This window comes from Hemitrygon akajei, chromosome 2 (assembly GCF_048418815.1).
Source record: "Hemitrygon akajei chromosome 2, sHemAka1.3, whole genome shotgun sequence".
Taxonomy (NCBI): domain Eukaryota; kingdom Metazoa; phylum Chordata; class Chondrichthyes; order Myliobatiformes; family Dasyatidae; genus Hemitrygon; species Hemitrygon akajei.
Genome location: NC_133125.1, coordinates 36,860,721 through 36,880,463, shown reverse-complemented (window position 1 = coordinate 36,880,463; position 19,743 = coordinate 36,860,721). Strand labels below are relative to the sequence as shown.

General features: G+C 39.2%; 1 protein-coding gene across 3 annotated transcripts in view; it reads right to left on the bottom strand.

Moving 5' to 3' along the window:
- The window catches only part of vps13a (vacuolar protein sorting 13 homolog A), a 345,233-nt gene that overhangs the window by 32,328 nt on the left and 293,162 nt on the right, over positions 1-19,743 (bottom strand). Inside the window, exons 68-69 of one of the 3 annotated variants that reach the window (XM_073070344.1) lie at positions 16,161-16,275; positions 15,311-15,711 (exon numbers count right to left, since the gene is read on the bottom strand). In XM_073070344.1, coding sequence (XP_072926445.1) covers positions 15,682-15,711; positions 16,161-16,275 — 145 coding nt within the window. In that variant the 3' untranslated portion in view covers positions 15,311-15,681. The other 2 variants (XM_073070338.1, XM_073070330.1) reach the window with 2 other exon arrangements.

Sequence of the window (19,743 nt, the reverse complement as noted above, 5' to 3'; positions counted from 1 at the left end):
ATCCTATTACTTCATAAAGGAACTCCAACAGATTTTTCAGTCAAGATCTCCCCTTAAGGAAACTATCTGACTTAAAGATCACAGGATCGAAATAAGCGCAGAAAGTTGTGAACTCAGTCAACTCTATGATGGGCACTACCTTCCATAGCATCTTGGACAACTTTACATATGTATATGATGCCTGGTGATATATAACCTGATTCTAATATATATAAATTAACACACACACACCGATGATATTGAACCAGATTCTGATTTTATCATATGCTTTCAAAAAACCTCACCCTTAATAGTGGACTCTGAAACCTTCCCAACCACAGAAGTCAGGCTAACTGGCCTATAATTTTCTGTCTTTTGCTTCCCTCCCTTCTTAATGCACGAAGTGATTTTTTGCAATTTTCCAGTTCTCTGGAACCATTCCAGAATCTAGTAATTCTTTAAAGATCACTACCAATGCCTCCACAATCTCTTTACCTACCTCTTTCAGAAGGCAGAGTTGTAGTCCATCTTATCCACCTTCAGTCCTTTCAGTTTCCCAAGCACCTTCTCCTTACTAATAGAGAGCAGGCTAATAACCTGCCCTTGTCCAACCACGTAGATGCATTGCCCAGAAAAGTACACCAACACCTCTACTTCCCTTTCATCCTCACTACTTTTTATAAGTGCGCCACAGAAAGCATCCCATCTGGATGCATCACAGCTTGGTATGGCAACTGCTTTGCCCAGGACCACTAGAAACTGCAGAGAATTGTGGATACAGCCACAGGAACCAGCCTCTCCTCTATGGGTTCTGTCTACAATTCGCATTGCAACCATAACCAAAGATAGCACCCCCACTACACACACATTCAAAAGCTTGAAAACACATAACACCTGGCTGAAGAACAGCCCAACATTATTAGACTATAGAACAGTCCCTCAGAATAATAAAATGGACTCTTAACCTCACAATCTACCATGTTATGTACTTGCATCTTGTCTGCCTGCACTTTATAATTTTTCCTTGTGCAATGCTCTGTAATGAAATGACATGCAAACCAACTTAACTGTACATATCATAATAATAAAAAAGAACTTAATAAACAAAGTACAAACCATCGCATAGGCAGCTCAGTAACAATGACACACCTATAGAGAAGTCATCAGTAGCTAAAGGATTAGCTGCTCTATGTAACCAAAAAGTGATAACTGATTTTATGAAGGATAGAGATTGGAAGGGGTGGGTGTACGAGGGTGATGACTACATCCTCAGCTGGCTACATTATGATGGCCATCCTAATAATGAGCTCATCTTATTTCTAGAAGTCCATTTCCTTACCGTCTACATGAACTTTACAAGAAACTCTCATCACTGATTCAGGTCCAAACCTTTAAAGGTATAGGAGACGTCAACAACAATGTTTATTAATTAATTTTGTATCCTCTCAGTGGTAGTAAGGAGTTGCCCTTAAAATAAGAAAACTCCAGTAACTCAACACAGAATCTTAAAAAAAAATCAGGGTAATTGAGCTGATGAAGCATCTTGCCAATGATCATCTTAAAATAAACAGGTCTAATCCTGGAACTCCCTAAATAATAACATTATAGGAGTATAGTAAACACATTAACTGCAAGGTAGCTGATCACAATTTTCTTGAGCAGTCAACAATAGACAATATATGACATCACCACCAAATTGACAATAAATTGATCATGCCATTAGATATATAATGGTGTTCCCAGATTAAAGGCTATTTGAAAGACGTAGGGGAAATGTATGCATTAACCCAAAATTATGATCAAAGTAAAAAAAAAATGTTGCCAGCTTGGATGTTAAAACTGGGAACATTAATTGCAAATGTTTCAGTGTACAAATGAATAATATATTCAATGGAATTAATGGATGCACATACAGACCATTAGGACATTACTTCCTACAAAGTGAAACATAACATCACGAATGGCAGTGATACTTCACTCCCAGGTGAACTCAACCCCTTTTCAACACACTTTGAAAGAGAGAATATAACTACAGCTATGAGAATCCCTGCAGCACCTGGTGACCCTGTGATATCCGTCTCTGGGGCTCATGACAGGCTACCTTTCAAGAGGGTGCTCCCTTGCAAGGCAACAGGCCCCAACGGAGTTACTTGATAAGGAACTGAAAACCTGTGCCAACCTACTGGTGGGGGTATTCAAAGACATTTCCAATTTCTCTTTGCTACAGTCTGAAGTTCCCACCCACTTCTAAGGGGCAACAATCACACCGGTGCCCAAGAAGAGCAGGGTGAGCTGCCTTAACGACTATTGTCCAGTAGCACTTACATCTATACAGTGATTAAATGCTTTGAGAAGCTGGTTAGGGCTGGAATTAATTTCTGTCTCAGCAAGGACCTAGACCCACTACAATTTGCCTATAGGTGGATGCAGTCTGATTGGCTCTTCACATGGATCACATGGACAATACAAATACCCATGTCAGGATGCTGTTTATTGACTATAGCTCAATGTTCAATATCATCATTCCTACAGTTCTGATTGAAAAGCTCCAGAACCTGGGCCTCTGTACCTCCCTCTGCAACTGGATCCTCAACTTCCTAATGGAAGACCGCAATCTGTGCAGATCGGAAATAACATGTCCATCTTACTGACAACCAACACAGGCACATCTAAGGAACATGTCCTCAGCCCACTGCTCTACTCTCTCTACACTCATGACTGTGTGGCTAGGCACAGCTCAAATGCCATCTATAAATTTGTTGACAACCACTGTTCGCAAAATTTCAGATGGTGATGAGATGATGTACACTGCAGGGGTGTAAAACTCAAGTACACAGTGGGCCAAAATTAAAAAATGGGTACAAGTCGAGGGCCGGACTGGTTCAGCGTTTATTGCAAAACTTATTGAAATGAATTTATTACACATATTAACCTGGAACTAACAAAGCTTAGGTTATTGCCTACAAAAACAACATAGAACATTAAATAAATAAAAAATCAGTTGCATTTATTTCTTATGACTTTATCTGCAGCTTTTCCGGAGTAATTTCTAATGAAAACATTTTTCCACAGGCCAACACTCTGTGATTCACACTAGTCTAAGCCAGATACTTGGCATCTCATCTTGGATGCAAGTTCATCAATGTTTGGAGTCAGGCTCTGAGCTGAGGAAATCCTCAGAATTGAGTGACAGAAAGACGACTCCTGTGTGATGTTTTGTTTATCTTCATCAAAGAGAACAGTTGTTCAAGCAGATATGTGCTGCCAAACATAGAGAGCATTTGAGCAGCTGGGGCATTGTGTCGGGAATGAAACGTAGAAACTGTGCAGCGCCCACCGAGTCATACTTTGCCTTGAGTGTGTCACTACACTGGAGTTCAATCAGCTCCATTTGTATGTTGGTTGGTGCGCTTTCCACGTCAGCTGCAAGTGGATTACTGAGCAGTTCAAACTTGCTTTTTTGGGCTTCAAAATCGCCGTGTGAAGTCGGCACCAAGTACGCTAAGTTTTTCAGCAAACTTTGCACATGGGAACACTGCGGTAGAAACCTGCTCTTTCATAGTTTGGCAACACGGAAAATGGTTCAAGTTTTCTTGCTGCATCTGCGTCTCCCACAGGCGCAGCTTGGTTTTAAAAGCCCTCACTGCAGCGTACATGTCTGTGATCACACGACCCCGCCCCTGAAGCTGCAGGTTGAGCGCATTGAGATGGCTCGTGATGTCACACAGAAACGCCATTTCACAAAGCAACTTTTTATCCCGGAGCTCTGTTGTGTCTTTCCCTTTGCTTTCCATGAACTGACAGATCTCCTCACGCAACTCGAAACATCTTTTCAGCACTTTTCCTTGGCTTAACCATCGCACCTCTGTGTGACAGGGCAAATCATTATATTCTGAACCCAACTCCTCCAGAAACGACTTGAACTCGCGGTGATTCAAACCTTTGGCTCTTATGAAGTTAACTGCTCATGTTATGGTGCTCATTATATGTTCCATTTTCAAGGCTTTGCCACACAACGATTCCTGGTGTATGATGCAGTGATAAGCTGTCAGCTCACCTGCGCCGTTTTCCTCCCGCATCTTCTCCCGGATCCTGCCCACCAATCCACTCTTTTCACCGCACATCGCGGGCGCTCCATCTGTCGTCAGTCCCACAAGTTTATCCCAAGGCAGCCTCATTATATTTACACATCTGGATACCTCTTCAAAGAGATCTTTTCCAGTAGTTGTGCCATGCATTTATCTTAATCCCAAAAGTTCCTCTGTTACACACAGACTTGAGTCCACTCCACGAATGAAAATTGACAATTGGGCAGTATCAGAAGTGTCCCTGCTCTCATCCACAGCAAGGGAATATGCGATGAAATCTCTTCCCTTCCCCACCAGCTGTTGTTGTAGATTGGTGGCAAGCTCACGTACATGGTCAGCAACGGTGTTTCTGCTCAGGCTCACATTTGAAAATGCTTGCCTTTTATCTGGGCACACGACGTCGCAAACTTTCATCATGCAGTTTTTAACAAATTCTCCCTCGGTAAAGGGCCGGGCTGATTTAGCGATCTCTGCTGCCACAATAAAACTAGCCTTTACAGCAGCCTCACTTTGTGTTTTGGCTTTTGTGAACATAGCCTGCTGTGACGCCAGACTTCTTTTCAACTCTTCTACCTTCTGGAGCTTCTGCTTCTTGTCCAGATGCTTGTATTTGTCGTGGTGTTTCGTTTCATAGTGTCGTCTTACGTTATATTCTTTAATTACAGCCACACCGTCTCCGCACACAAGACAAACAGGTTTGCCCTTTATATCTGCGAACATATACTCTGCCTCCCACCTGCCTTGAAAACCCCTGTTTTCAAAGTCCACCTTTCGTTCAGCCATTTTTGGGGTGAGGGATAGCTGAAAGTTGACCACACGTGACTAGCGCCATAAGGATGCTGATGAGAGAGTAAGGCAAGCGCGAGCAATGCACTGGCAGTGCATTGTGGGATTTGTAGTATTAGTGGTGCATGCAATATACCGGCAGGCCAGCTCTAATAGAAAAATTTTTTATTCATTAATGATATTCAGGAAATAAACCAGGGAAACCGAATAAACACTAAAAACCCTGAAAACCTGGTACCTGAATAAACTCAGCATTAGCCATATTATACGCCATAGGCGCTTCGATTACTGGGGCCAGCTTTAATAGTAATTAGATATTATCTTGCGGGCCAAAGATAATTCCACCGCGGGCCTTGAGTTTGACATATATGATGTACAGGAACAAGATATATCAGCTAGTTGAATGGTGTCATAGCAACAACCTTAAACTTAATGTCAGTAAGACCAAAGAATTGATTGTGGACTTCAGAAAGGATAAGACGAGAGAACACATACCATTCCTCAGAAGGATTAGAAGTGGAAAGAGTGAGCAATTTCACGTTCCTGGGTGTCAATATCTCTTAGAATCTAACATGGATGAAACATAATGATGCAGCTACAAAGAAGCTATGACAGCAGCTATATTTCACTAGTTATTTAAGGAGATTTAGTATGCCACCAAAGGCACTTTCATTATTTCTACAGATAACCATGGAGAGCATTCTAATTGGATACATCATCATCTGGTAAGGGGGTAGGGATGCTACTGCATAGGATCAAAATAAGCTGCAGAGAGTTGTCATCTTAGTTAGCTCTATCATGGGCACTAGCCTCCGCAGTATCCAAGACACCTTCAAGGAGCGATACCTCAAAAAGTCAGCTTCCATCATTAAGGACCCTCATCATCCAAGTCATGAAGGAGGAGGTACAGAAGCCTGAAGCCACACCTTCAACAACAACTTCTTCCCCTCTGCCATTTGTTTTCCAAGTGGACATGGAGCTCATGAACACTACTTTTTTTATTTCTATTTTAGCACTACTTATTTAAATAAATTTTAAATATATATATATTGAAGTAAATAAATTAAATATATACTTTTAATACATTATATATTTACTGTAATTCATTTGTATATTATATATTACATTGTACTGCTGCTACAAAGACAACAAATTTTAGTATATATTACGAGGAGTGATTGATAAGTTCGTGGCCTAAGGTAGAAGGAGTCAATTTTAGAAAACCTAACACATTTATTTTTCAACATAGTCCCCTCCTACACTTACACACTTAGTCCAGTGGTCGTGGTGCATATAGATCTTGGACCTCCAAAAAGTGTCCATTGATTAATAAGCTCGTGGCCTAAGGTAGAAGGAGATGAGTTATACAGCTCTTGTTACATGCACATGCAGCTCAACTCTTTGAGTGATTATGCAGAAAGTTTGAAGTTAATAACTCATCGGGGTGATTGATAAGTTCATGGTCTAAGGTAGAAGGAGATGCGTTAACTTCAAACTTTCTGCATAATCACTCAAAGAGTTGACCTGCATGTGCATGTAACGAGAGCTGTATAACTCACCTCCTTCTACCTTAGGTCACAAACTTGATGCATGATATCAATCACGCATCTGTGGACACTTTCTGGAGGTCCAAGATCCGTATGCTCCATGACCGCTGGACTAAGTGTGTAAATGTAGGAGGGGACTATGTTGAAAAATAAATGTGCTAGGTTTTCTAAAATTGACTCCTACCTTAGGGCATGAACTTATCAGTCACCCCTTGTAAGCCTGATCCTGATTTCCAGAAGCAATCTTTCAGTTTGACCACAAAAATTCAATTAAAGTTTTACTTTAAAATTAAATGTTTTTTAAAATTTGCATTCTTTCCCAAAACAATTAAGATTATTCTCAAACATTGAAAGTAAGCAATAGATTGAAGTGATACATAATCTTCGCCATTCATTCCTACTTCAATTATGCTTCACCAGTGAGTTAATGTGAGAGGTGAAGAACAATGCAAATCATTGTTTAAATCACTATAAACAAAATATTTTGTGATAATCCTTCAAGAATATTAAAAACAAGGTTTACCAGATATGAATTCACTAAATGTATTAACTCTTACCAGAACTATCATTGAAATGCATTGATTATATGTAAAATGCTTTATAGGTCAATTCAGTATTATGTTTGTAACAAAAGTATTCCTGAATAGCAAAATCTGTGAACATCAACAAAATAGATGAGCACTTAAAATATATAATATATTTCCAATTATTAAAATGGAAGAATTTCCTAAGTTATTGTAACAACATGGCATTTAAAATTTACCTGTACAGGAATGATGCAAAGAACCATAGATTAGCATCTATGTTAATGCAACTCTCTTGTGCAGCACTACCTAAACTACCCCATCCTTATGGTACTCTCAACCCAATTTATACTCTCATACTTTAACAGTAGGTTGATTTTATAGTTTACTGATCACAATTATAATTCACTGATGACAATTAAAAAACAATTACATCTACTGTATTATCTTGAGGATGTTATCTCTTAATGCAACTTTATTTTATTAAAAATATTACCGATAAACTGAATTACCCATTATCAATAATTATAGGATTAGCACCTTGATGAAGATGTTTCATAAACAAGCTTATAAAACTAACTCCCTATTCCCTTATGTAATAACAGGCCTGATGATATAAACAAAAACTTAAAATTACATTTGCATGTCACTGTAGGTAGAGTTTGGAAGACACTCTGTAATGTAGTATGCATTTCAGTGGTAACTTTTTAACAACAAAAAACTTTAAAACTTAGTTGATAAACACAACTATATTAACTAAAAGTAAGTTGATTGTGGCATAACTGAACTTTTAAAAATTCAGATGTTTCTGTTAATTATTGAATGCAATGAAAAAGTTTTGAAGTACTTTTTAACATTAGTGCCTACAAATAACATCTGTCAAAATATTTATTATAAATGATAGTAAATAATACATTATATTTCATCAAGTTTCCTTGAAACTAATAAATAGATAAGGTTTAGAGGGAGATAGGTCATAGGTGGCAAATAGGACTTGCTTCAATGGTATCTTTATGGACATGGGTAAAATCGGCCAAAAGGGCCTCCTTCCATGCTGCGGCCCTAACCTAGCCCAGAACACAACTGGAAATGATCGCATGCATGAGCTGAAACAAGACACACAGGTACAAGAACTAAAGACACCATTACCGACACACATGCCATTGGTAAGCTTTTCGTAAGATGTCGTTTTGTGAACATGTGATCTCTATGGAATAGAGAATCACCATTATCAAAAATCTCTTTGATCAACTAATTACTCTAACATCCATTTTCCAACTGTGTGAATTGAATCAGTAAACTCATAATGGGAATCTATTTACAACTAAAAAAAATTCTTCAATCAAATGGCATCATTATCATTCTAAACATTATAAAAATACAGCCCAAAGTAAATAAAAGAATATCAACAATTATTGTTTGAAATAATATTTCAATATTCCAAACTGAAGAATCAATTCAACTACATTTATTCAACTGAAACGATAATAAATGAATACCAATAAAGTATTGATAATTAGCTTAATACCCAGGAAGAACAATAAGAGACAGAATTTTAAGAAAAAGGCCAAAACTCTTTTTTTGAATTTCATTGCTGAGGAACATTTAGTCATGTACTTTTAAAACTGTTCACAATTGTTAAAAATAACTGTTTTAATTTTCATTATGGAATTGCACTCTGGTACAGAACAGGAAGTAGTTTTTGCCTCACTCCAGCCCTTTAAAAGAGCAAACTCAATACAGCGATTCCACTATTCCACACAAGACTATATGACATAGGAGCAGAGCAGGCCATTTGGTCCATCAAGTCTGCTCCACCATTCAATCATAGCTGATATGTTATCCCTTTCAACCCCATTCTACCGGCTTTTTCCATAACCATTGACACCATTACTAATCAAGAACCTATCAACCTCTGTTTTAAATATAACTAATGACTTGGCCTCCATAGTCATCTGTAGGAATAAATTCCAGATTCACTACCCTCTGGCTAATTCCCAGGTTCCATACCCTGAAATAGCCTCATTCAAGTAAACCAATGAGAAGCTGCAAGTGCTTAACATTCAAGCAAGTCTCAAAGTCCAATAAAAAGCATATTTTAAAATCCAGAAAAAAAATCATACAATCAACATGTTTTCACTTCTATTACAATACCCAATCTCGCCCTGAACATTTTTTTAAAATCAGAAGCAATTTTTATCATTTTTTTTCTCCCTCACGTTTAAATAATTTCTTCTAAATTCTATATTAAAACTGCATGCAGCATTCTATAAAGCAGAGTTTTATAAACTATAACTACCCATTATGTAAAATAATTTTCATCATATTTTTGCTAAACATCTAAAATCGGTGCTCTGCTCTTTTAGCCACAGAAAATCTGTTTACTTGCACACGACCCTCTGACACATGCAACAAAAAAAAGCCATCAACTTTTTTCCCCCTAAAAAGTCTGAATTTTATAGACTTTCTAAATAACCAATCCCTCAATCCCAGAACTATCCCACTAATCTGTATTGTACCTTCCACAAAATCTTAATTTCCTTCTTATGTGCAGTGTCTAAGAATTAACACAATACTCCAACAGGGACTGAATTAGGGTTTTCTTATAGGTTTGACAACCTGGGTTTTGTATGTTTTAACTTACAATGGCATGTACCATATAGTTTATTAATAGCTATATTTAGTGCTTTAAAAAGGCACGCGCAGCAGGTACTCGGGACAGTGTGATTGAGAAACTGTTGCAGCAGGAAGAAGAGGAGCGAAGAGCTTGTGAGGTAATGGGCAGGGATAAATAAAAGGATGGGTAACTGAAGAGGAGTGGTGTGAATAGCTCAGGGTAGGAGTGGAGCTCTGAGGCTTTGGCTCGAGAGGCTGAGGACGAGCTTGTTCCAAGCGAGGTAAGGCCGGGTAAGTTCCTTTAATTAATTTAATTAACATGAGTAGGTAATGGAGGCAGCAGTTAGGGCAGTCGAGTGCTCTGTATGCAGGATGTGGGAAGTCAGGAACAGCACAATTGTCCCTGATGACTACACCTGTAAAAAGTGCATCCAGCTGCAGCTCCTGACAAACCGTGTTAGGGAACTGGAACTGGAGCTGAATGAACTTTGGATCATTCGTGAGGCAGAGGCAGAAATAGACAGGAGTTTTGGGGAGATAGTCACCCCTAAAAGTCAGGAGGCAGGTAGCTGGGTGACTGTCAGGAGAGGGAAAGGGAATAGACAGAAAGAGCAGAGCACCCCTGTGGCTGTTCCCATCAATAATAAGTACGGTATACCATTTTGGATACTGTTGGTGGGGACGACCTACCAGGGACAAGTTGTAGTGGTAGCATCTCTGGCACTGAGACTGGACCCTCAGCTCAGAAAGGAAGGAGGGAAAAGAGGAGAGCAGTAATGATAGGGGATTCGATAGTTGGGGGGGGGGGGGCAGGTAAGAGGTTTTATGGGAGAGATCGAGAATTCCGGATGGTCTGTTGCCTCCCTGGTGCCAGGGTCAGCGATGTCTCAGATCGAGTTCTTGGTATTCTCAGGATGGAGGGTGAGCAGCCAGATGGAACATCCTCTACATAGCACCATCCAGAGACAGAGAAGCAGTTTCAGCGACAGGTTACTGTCGATGCAATGCTCCTCAGACAGGATGAAGAGGTCAATACTCCCCAATGCCATTAGGCTTTACAATTCAACTGCCAGGACTTAAGAACTTTTTTAAAGCTATTATTAATGCTTTTTGAGTTAGTGATTTAGATGCATATCATATTATTACTGAGTTAAGTATTGTTTGTAATGAGTTTTTGCTACAACAAGTGTATGGGACATTGGAAAAATGTTGAATTTCCCCATGGGGATGAATAAAGTATCTATCTATCTATCTATCTATGTAGGGACCAATGATATGGATAGGAAGGAGGAGGAGGTCCTGCAAAAAGAGTTTAGGGAGTTAGGTGCAAAGTTAAAGGATAGGACCTCCAGGGATGCAATCTCAGGATTGCTCCCCGTGCCACGTGCTAGTGGGGCTAGAAATAGGAAGATAATGCAGCTAAATACGTGACTAAGGAGATGGTGCAGGAGGGAGGGCTTCATATCTCTGGACAATTGGGCTTTTTCCAGGAAAGGAGGGACCTGTTCTGACGGGACGGTTTGCACCTGAACTAGAAAGAGACTAACATCCTTGCGGGTAGGTTAGCTAGTGCTGCTTCGGGGGGCTTAGACTTACAGGGGGAGGGGAACCAGAGTGTTAGAGCAGATAGTGAGGTGGAGGATGATAAAGGTCATGCAAGGACTGCTTGTGTGGACAGAAATCAAAGGTTTGTATTTGATAGAAATGTTCCTGGGTGCCAAACTGAAGAGACTGGGGAAGAGGCGTCTGGCTCTCAAATAGAGAAAGATAGGAGATAGCATGTGAGGGACGATAGGCAAGTGATAGAGAAGGGACACCCTCTATTTTAATGCAAGGAGTGTTGTGAACAAAGCGGATGAGCTTAGAGCGTGGATCAGTACTTGGAGGTATGATGTGGTGGTCATTACTGAGACTTGGATGGTTCAGGGACAGGAATGGTTACTTCTAGTGCCAGGTTTTAGATGTTTCAGAAAGGACAGGGAGGGAGGCAAAAGAGGTGGGGGAGTGGCACTGTTGATCAGAGATAGTGTCACGGCTGCAGAAAAGGTGGACGTTATGGAGGGATTGTCTACGGAATCTCTGTGGGTGGAGATTAGGAACAGGAAGGGGTCAATAACTTTACTGGGTGTTTTTTTTTTATAGGCCGCCCAATAGTAACAGGGATATCAAGGGAAACAGATCCTGGAAAGGTGGAATAATAACAGAGTTGTCGTGATGGGAGATTTTAATTTCCCAAATATAGATTGGCATCTCCCCAGAGCAAGGGGTTTAGATGGGGTGGAATTTGTTAGCTGTCTTCAGGAACGTTTCTTGACACAATATATAGATAAACCTAAAGAGGAGAGGCTGTACTTGATTTAGTTTTGGGAAGTGAACCTGGTCAGGTGTCAGATCTCTCAGTGAAAGAGCATTTTGGAGATAGTGATCATAATTCTATCTCCTTTACCATAGCATTGGAGAGAGATAGGAACAGACAAGTTAGAAAAGCGTTTAATTGGAGTAAGGGGAATTATGAGGCTATCAGACAGGAAATTGGAAGCTTAAATTGGAAACAGATGTTCTCAAGGAAAAGTACGGAAGAAATGTGACAAATGTGCAGAGAATATTTGTGTGAAGTTCTGCATAGGTACGTTCCAATCAGACAGGGAAGTTATGGTAGGGTGCAGGAACCGTGGTGTACAAAGGCTGTAATAAATCTGGTCAAGGGGAAAAGAAAAGCTTACAAAAGGTTCAGAGAGCTGGGTAGTGTTAGCGATCTAGAAGATTATAAGGCTAACAGGAAGGATCTTAAGAAGGAAATTAGGAGAGCCAGAATGGGCCGTGAGAAGGCCTTGGCAGGCAGGTTTAAGGAAAACCCCAAGGCATTCTACACGTATGTGCAGAGCAGGAAGATAAGACATGAAAGAATAGTACCTATCAAATGTGACAGTGGGAAAGTGTGTATGGAACCGGAGGAAATAGCAGAGGTAACTCAATGAATACTTCAGTATTCACTATGGAAAAGGCTTTTGGTGATAATAGTGATGACTTGCAGCAGATTGAAAAGTTTGAGCATGTAGATATTAAGAAAGAGGATGTGCTGGAGCTTTTAGAAAGTATCAAGTTGGATAAGTTGCCGGGCCCGGATGAGATGTACCCCAGGCTACTGTGGGAGGCGAGGGAGGAGATTGCTGAGCCTCTTGTGATGATCATTGCATCATCAATAGGGACGAGAAAGGTTCCAGAGGAATGGAGGGTTGCGAATGGTGTTCCTTTATTCAAGAAAGGGAGTAGAGATAGACCAGGAAATTATAGACCAGTGAGTCTTACCTCAGTGGTTGGTAAGTTGATGGAGAAGATCCAGAGAGGCAGGATTTATGAACAGTTGAAGATGTATAATATGATTAGGAATAGTCAGCATGGCTTTGTCAAGGGCAGGTCGTGCCTTACGAGCCTGCTTGAATTTTTTGAGGATGTGACTAAACATATTGATGAAGGTAGAGCTGTAGATGTAGTGTATATGGATTTCAGCAAGGCATTTGATAAGGTACCCCATGCAAGGTTTATTGTGAAAGTAAAGAGGCATGGGATCCAAGGGGACATAGCTTTGTGGAACGAGAACTGGCTTGACCACAGATGGCAAAGAGTGGTTGTAGATGGGTCATATTCTGCATGGAGGTCGGTCACCAGTGGAGTGCCTCAGGGATCTGTTCTGGGACACTTACTCTTCGTGATTTTTATAAATGACCTGGTTGAGGAAGTGGAGGGATGCGTTAGTAAGTTTGCTGATGACACTAAGGTTGGAGGTATTGTGGATAGTGTGGAGGGCTGTCAGAGGTTACAGCGGGACATTGATAGGATGCAAAGCTGGGCTGAGAAATGGCAGATGGAGTTAAACCCAGATAAGCGTAAGGTGGTTCATTTTGGTAGGTCAAATATGATGGCAGAATATAGTATTAATGGTAAGACTCTCGGCAGTGTGGAGGATCAGAGGGATCTTGAGGTCCGAGTCCATAGGATGCTCAAAGCAGCTGCGCAGGTTGACTCAGTGATTAAGAAGGCGAATGGTGTAGTGGCCTTCATCAATCATGGAATTGAATTTAGGAGCTGAGAAGTAATGTTGCAGCTATATAGGACCCTCTTCAGACCCACTTGGAGTACTGTGTTCAGTTTGGGTCGCCTTACTACAGGAAGGATATGGAAGCCATAGAAAGGGTGCAGAAGAGATTTACAAGGATGTTGCTTGGATTGGGGAGCATGCCTTATGAAAACAAGTAGAGTGAACTCAGCCTTTTCTCCTTGGAGCAACAGAGGATGAGAGGTGACCTGATAGAGGTGTATAAGATGTTGAGAGGCATTGATCGTGTGGATAGTCAGAGGCTTTTTCCCAGGGCTGAAATGGTTGCCACAAGAGGACACAGGTTTAAGGTGCTGGGGAGTAGGTACAGAGGAGATGTCAGGGGTAATTTTTTTACTCAGAGAATGGTGAGTGCGTGGAATGGGCTGTCGGCAAAGGTGGTGGAGCGGATACGATAGGGTTTTTTAAGAGACTTTTGGATAGGTACATGGAGCTTAGAAAAATAGAGGGCTATAGGTAAGCCTAGTAATTTCTAGGGTACGGACATGTTCGGCACAACCTTGTGGGCCGAAGGGCCTGTATTGTGCTGTAGGTTTTCTATGTTTCTTTATTAACCTGCCTTGTTGTCATCTGCAGCTCTGACATTCACCATCAGGAAATGCTTCAAGAGACTGGCAACCTTGATGCATTCACCAACAAATGAAACAGGTCCACAGCGGATGCCTCTTCCTAGCTCTGCAATCATTTCAGGGACATCTGGATAACAAAGTCACCTATATCAGATTCCTTTTTAAATCACTACAGCTCAGCCTTCCATCTCATAATTCAAAGCAAACTCTTTTCAGAGTTCACCTGCTTTGGCAATTGGATCTGTGATTTCCTGACCGACAAACTCCAATCTGCAAGGATAACGATAAGGCTAAAAAGCTGACACAGCCTGAGCTGCAGGGCCTGTACTGTGTTCTACTGTTTTAAGTTCTATATTATGCTCATTTAATTTTTAGTTTCGTTCTCTTTTTGGGTATATGGTATATCTAAAACTCTTGAAAGTATTAATGTGCTTTCTATTAACACAAAGTAAATTCCTGCAATTATTTAGTAGCATTTATATGGTAACATTTGTACAACCACCATGCTTATTAGTATTAAGATGCGTAACATATTAACTATTAATTACCATAATGAAAACTAACTTGCTTAAAATATCAGTGAAGAAATATAAGGGTTCCTTATTAGATTTCCTTCTTAAAAGCCTTTGGGCAATTCTTTCATTTTTTTTAAAAAGAAAGAATATAATGTTTTAATCAAAGGACTGGGACATCATCTTTAGCTCTGCAGTGCTGTTAATGAGTCTCTTCTGCTCATTTCACACAATATAAGGCTACTTCTACAATTCATGAGAAGGCTAAAGTAATTCAATAAAATCAGGCAGCAAAAATTAGGAGAGCAGCTACCTCAATGCATAGATCTTTGGAAAAAGCACTTATCTCAGGATTATTATTTACGATTGGCTTCCTTACCACTGCACACCTCATATAATCCTAGGTTAAAGATAGTCAAAATTTTAAAAAGTGCCATGTTTACATTGAATTAATGAATTTGTAATGAAGTGTACAATATTGGAGTAGGTAAGGTGTTACAGATTCATAACTTCATACAGCCTAAGTAGAAACTGTAAAACCATTTTTGCACATTTTGTTTTATTAAATGCAGTACTATTATGAATTAAAAAGCAACAAGATTAAAGTTAACAGGAAATATTGAAGCAGTATGATAAGTGACATGAATAGAGCTATAGAAATTGGACAAAGGTTTTATTACAGCACCTTCACAATTGTACAATTACCTGAAATTCTTTTAAATACAAACTACAACACTTAATAAATTAAAAACAGCAATAGAAGACAGGAACATCAGCTAAATTAAACCTGCAAATGTGGAAGCAAACCAGTACTAAGAGAACAAAATAATGTCCTACACTAGGAATATTTTCTGCAATATTCTCTTCTCAGCCTTCTTTGATTTGTGTAACTTGCATGCATTTTAGTTGGAAATGTTCTAGAATACAGGCACGCTGTCCATCCCTATGAGTTTTCCAGTATGCATCTTTTCAACTAAAAATAAAACCATAAAAAATAAAAATACTAACAGGACTTCTAATGGTTATGGCTGTAGACAACTGGACTGTTATGAATACATGCATAGATGGTATACAGCAATTTGATCACATTAATCATCAGTATGGTCATTGTCAACCTATTCCATTCTTTGCACGCTTTTCCTTTCTGCAAGCATGGTAAAGAGGAAAAGAAGTAAAATAACTAGTTAGTTTTTCTGCAGTTTTTGTGTGCTTTTTTGGATAAATATATGAAGACAAAACATTTAGCCACCAATATATTAGTTATACAAAGCACAGATTTTATAAACATCAAATTGTCCTGAAACATACAAGAATGTTTTGCAGTGCATGTAAATAGAATTTAGAAATTCAATGTCATTTTATTTTCAGTATTAAAAATACTCTTGCACAGTAATTATAGGCCAAGTATTTAAAATTAGTTACCTGAAGGATCTGCATGCCATCTGCTTCTCTCAGCCTGTATGGACGAATTACTCCATCTTCATGAATAAATCGAGGTGGTCGGAGGCTCTCAACTTCTTCTGATGATTCTGTTGCACTATGATATTGAAAATACATACAAATTAAAAATCTGTAAAATAAATTCTCAGCTTGAACTAAAATGACCAGCAACATCTTTATGTTTAATTGATATTTACAAGTCAATAGTGTTAAGTGTTTTCATGTACAGTAGGTAAAATTCATCTAAAGTGCACTAACAAAATTAAATCCTAAAAATTGTTTTCCACCTAAGTAGAAAACATTGATCATGAATTTCACAGTTAACACTTACCTATTCATGCTAGTTCAATCTGGACATTAGATTCAGTCATGACCCTTAAAAAAATCAGTGCAATTTGCAGTTCCTAATGCTGCTACAAATGACTGTCTACAAAGTTCCATTTGATATCTTTGCAGTACTACACACCTGCCAATCCATTCCTGAAGTAATTATGTCGGTGCTCTAGCTTTTAAAAGACACTCTATAGTAGACCAAACCAGAAAATGCTGGAAAAAAAAATCAGCAGACCAGGCTGCATCTAAGGAGAGCGAGTTAATTTTTCAAGCCAATGATCTTTCACTAGTGTTATGATATGGCAACAATGAATATAGAATTGAGACGGGTTTTTTTAATAAACAAATTAAATGTTTATTTAAACTCAGCTCAACAACAAATGAAAAGTAAACAAACGACTAACTTAACTGGAAGTAAACTGCTATACGGCAACTTGAACAGTTCTTAAAGTGATAAATGCAAAAGTCCAAATGATTTGCACAGTCAATTAGGAGAGACTCTCCTGAAGTAATGAATTCCTCGACGACGTGATGTTACTGCTGATCCCAGCCGAAATATGCCTTGCCTGAAGGATTTACGACAAAGGAAATAAAAACGGCTTAAAGAACTGACCTTCTCCTTAGCGAATAACACTGCGCCCAATCCTTTCTGCTCTTATAGTAGGGATTATCTCGGATGCAGGTTACTATCTCTCTAAACGAGGATTCAATAAGGTCGACCCTGTATTACCACCAACACCACCATCTTTACTCGATCCTTCGGGTTCCCGCACTTCAATAAATTCTTCACTCTCCGACTGGAGTAAACTGGCAGCATTGTGGTGAAACTGCCGGCAATAACCTTTGAGAATGACCTACTTTCTATAAAGATAGAAAGTAAAACTGCACTTTAAAACAAAACTGTGTCATGAGACAAATATGTAGCATAATGGAGTCACTGACGAATTAAACAACGAACTGACCTGTGTCACAGCAAGGCTTTCCTGTTTTATACCTGTTGAAACAGGCCATCACATGACCTCTCACTGGTGGGAAAATTACATCATGTGACCTCACACTGGTGGGAAATTACAACACCCCACCATCACAAGACCATTACATCATGCTCTTAAGACAGTCCCAAGATACCCACGGGGTATGTAACACTGGATGTAGTAAGAAATCAAACATTTTCAAGTTACAGATGAGCAAGAGCGAAATGAGTATGAAACTCTGATAAAAGGACACTGAATGAGATACATGGTGATGCTGAAGGGAGGTTGACAAAGGTTTATTAATTGCAGCTGATTTGGCTGAAGACATAAATTGACAGATGAACGAGGGTAAGATGTGAAGAAAACCAAAGTGATAATCAAGAGATACCGAACACTATAGCTGCTGGAATTATGAAGAGAAAGCATCTGCCACCTTCAAAGAATGCTCTCCTCATCAGGGAGGAACAAAGAGAAGGGGAGTTGACCTGCTGCATTGAAATGGGTCTGCAGCTGAATATTCTATCAAAAGTAGGTATACAGACCATTTGTACTTTCCCACTGGCACTGTAGATCATAAAACTGCCATCTGTTTTCAAGATTTTAGCAATTCTCCCATGCGTGCTTCCCACAACCAGTTATCCTAAAGCATAGTTCTTACTCTCTAATATACTGAAACTTCAGCCTCCAGCCAGCCCTTCAAGGACTAGAGTTGCTCATAATCTTCTAATATATACAGTTGCAGCTTATTCATTTTCCATTTTACTTGGCTGCATCTCCACTGCTGGACACCACTTAGTAGTTGCAGGCCAAGCAAACCAAATTAGAAGAACCTCATAAGAGGAAACTTTTTTTTAATATAAGGTACTATCAATGTTTGTGACAAATGTTTCTATTTACAATATTTGTTATTGGTCATTACAAACATTGGTTAAAAGCATTCGAGTTTCCAAACGATAGAACGAACATGTACTGCAAATGACTTCACCAGTTTTATTTTTTAGTAGTCATTTATTTTCCGACTGCACTTTAAGGTAGACAAACTAGAAATGTAATCCTTTGTTCCAAAATGACTAAATTCCAAATGACTTTGGAATTTTTCCTAAGAGAGGTCATCTGTCAGTCATGTGAAAAATGATCAGGATCAGTACTCAAATTGTGTGGTTTTGAGAAGGTATTAAATTTTCTCCTGCATGCATTCTTTCATGGCTGATTTCTTTGTAGCTCTGCAAACTCACCAAAAAAAGTCAAAAGTAAACGGACTTGCAGATGACTCAGTGCCAAATTTGATCTTACATACAAGAGCAACTATCAACAAAACACACTTTGTGTTAAAAAATTTAAAGGAATGATAGGAATAATTAAGGAGCGGAAAAATTAGCAACAAATACATTTTAGAAATACACATACAGAAACGAAGTTAGTAACTCTGAGATCTTTAACAGTAAATTGAAGATGCAAATTTAATTAATAAGCCAGATTTTTAAAAAGATTTAGAGACACAGCATGGAGACAGGCCCTTCTAGCCCAATGAGCCAGCGCCACCCAATTATACCCATTTGACCAATTAACCTACTAACTCTCAAATCTTTGGAACAAGGGAAGAAACCTACAAGGTTAGGGGGAGAATGTACAAACTTCTTACAGTGTTCGAACTTAACCAGATAGCTGGCACTAGTGTAATGTAATAGCGCTATGCCACCTTGCTGCCCCAAATTATTTAAATATACTATATTCAGTTATCTGGATGGTTTTAGAGTTTGTTACTTGTCAACAGTTGCAGTTGACACAATCAAAAAGAAAACTGAACTTAACTGGTTTACAATCCCACACTCAGCATTCACTCTTCAAACTAAACAGTGCGAACAGTAGCCAAGCACATTTCTGCAACATGCTAAGGCTTCATTGACAGCATTTGCTAAACAAACTTTGCTACCATGAAGGACAGGTGAAACAAATATATTCAAATGTCAACCTTTGCATTTTACTGTTACCATTATAATATGTGCCTGACTTGGAAACACTGCATTTCCTCATCAGGGTTGGGTCTAAATACTAAAACTTCCTATCCAACTGCAGTAAGGAACTATTATCGAGGACCTTGACAAGGACTGCAGTAGTTTAAGATGCCTACTCAACACCTAACTCTGATGAACATTTGAACATTAAGAACATAAGAGATAGGAGCAGGAGTAGGCCAATCTGCCCCTCAAGCCTGCTCCGCCATTCAACAAGATCATGGCTGATCCAATCTTAACTCA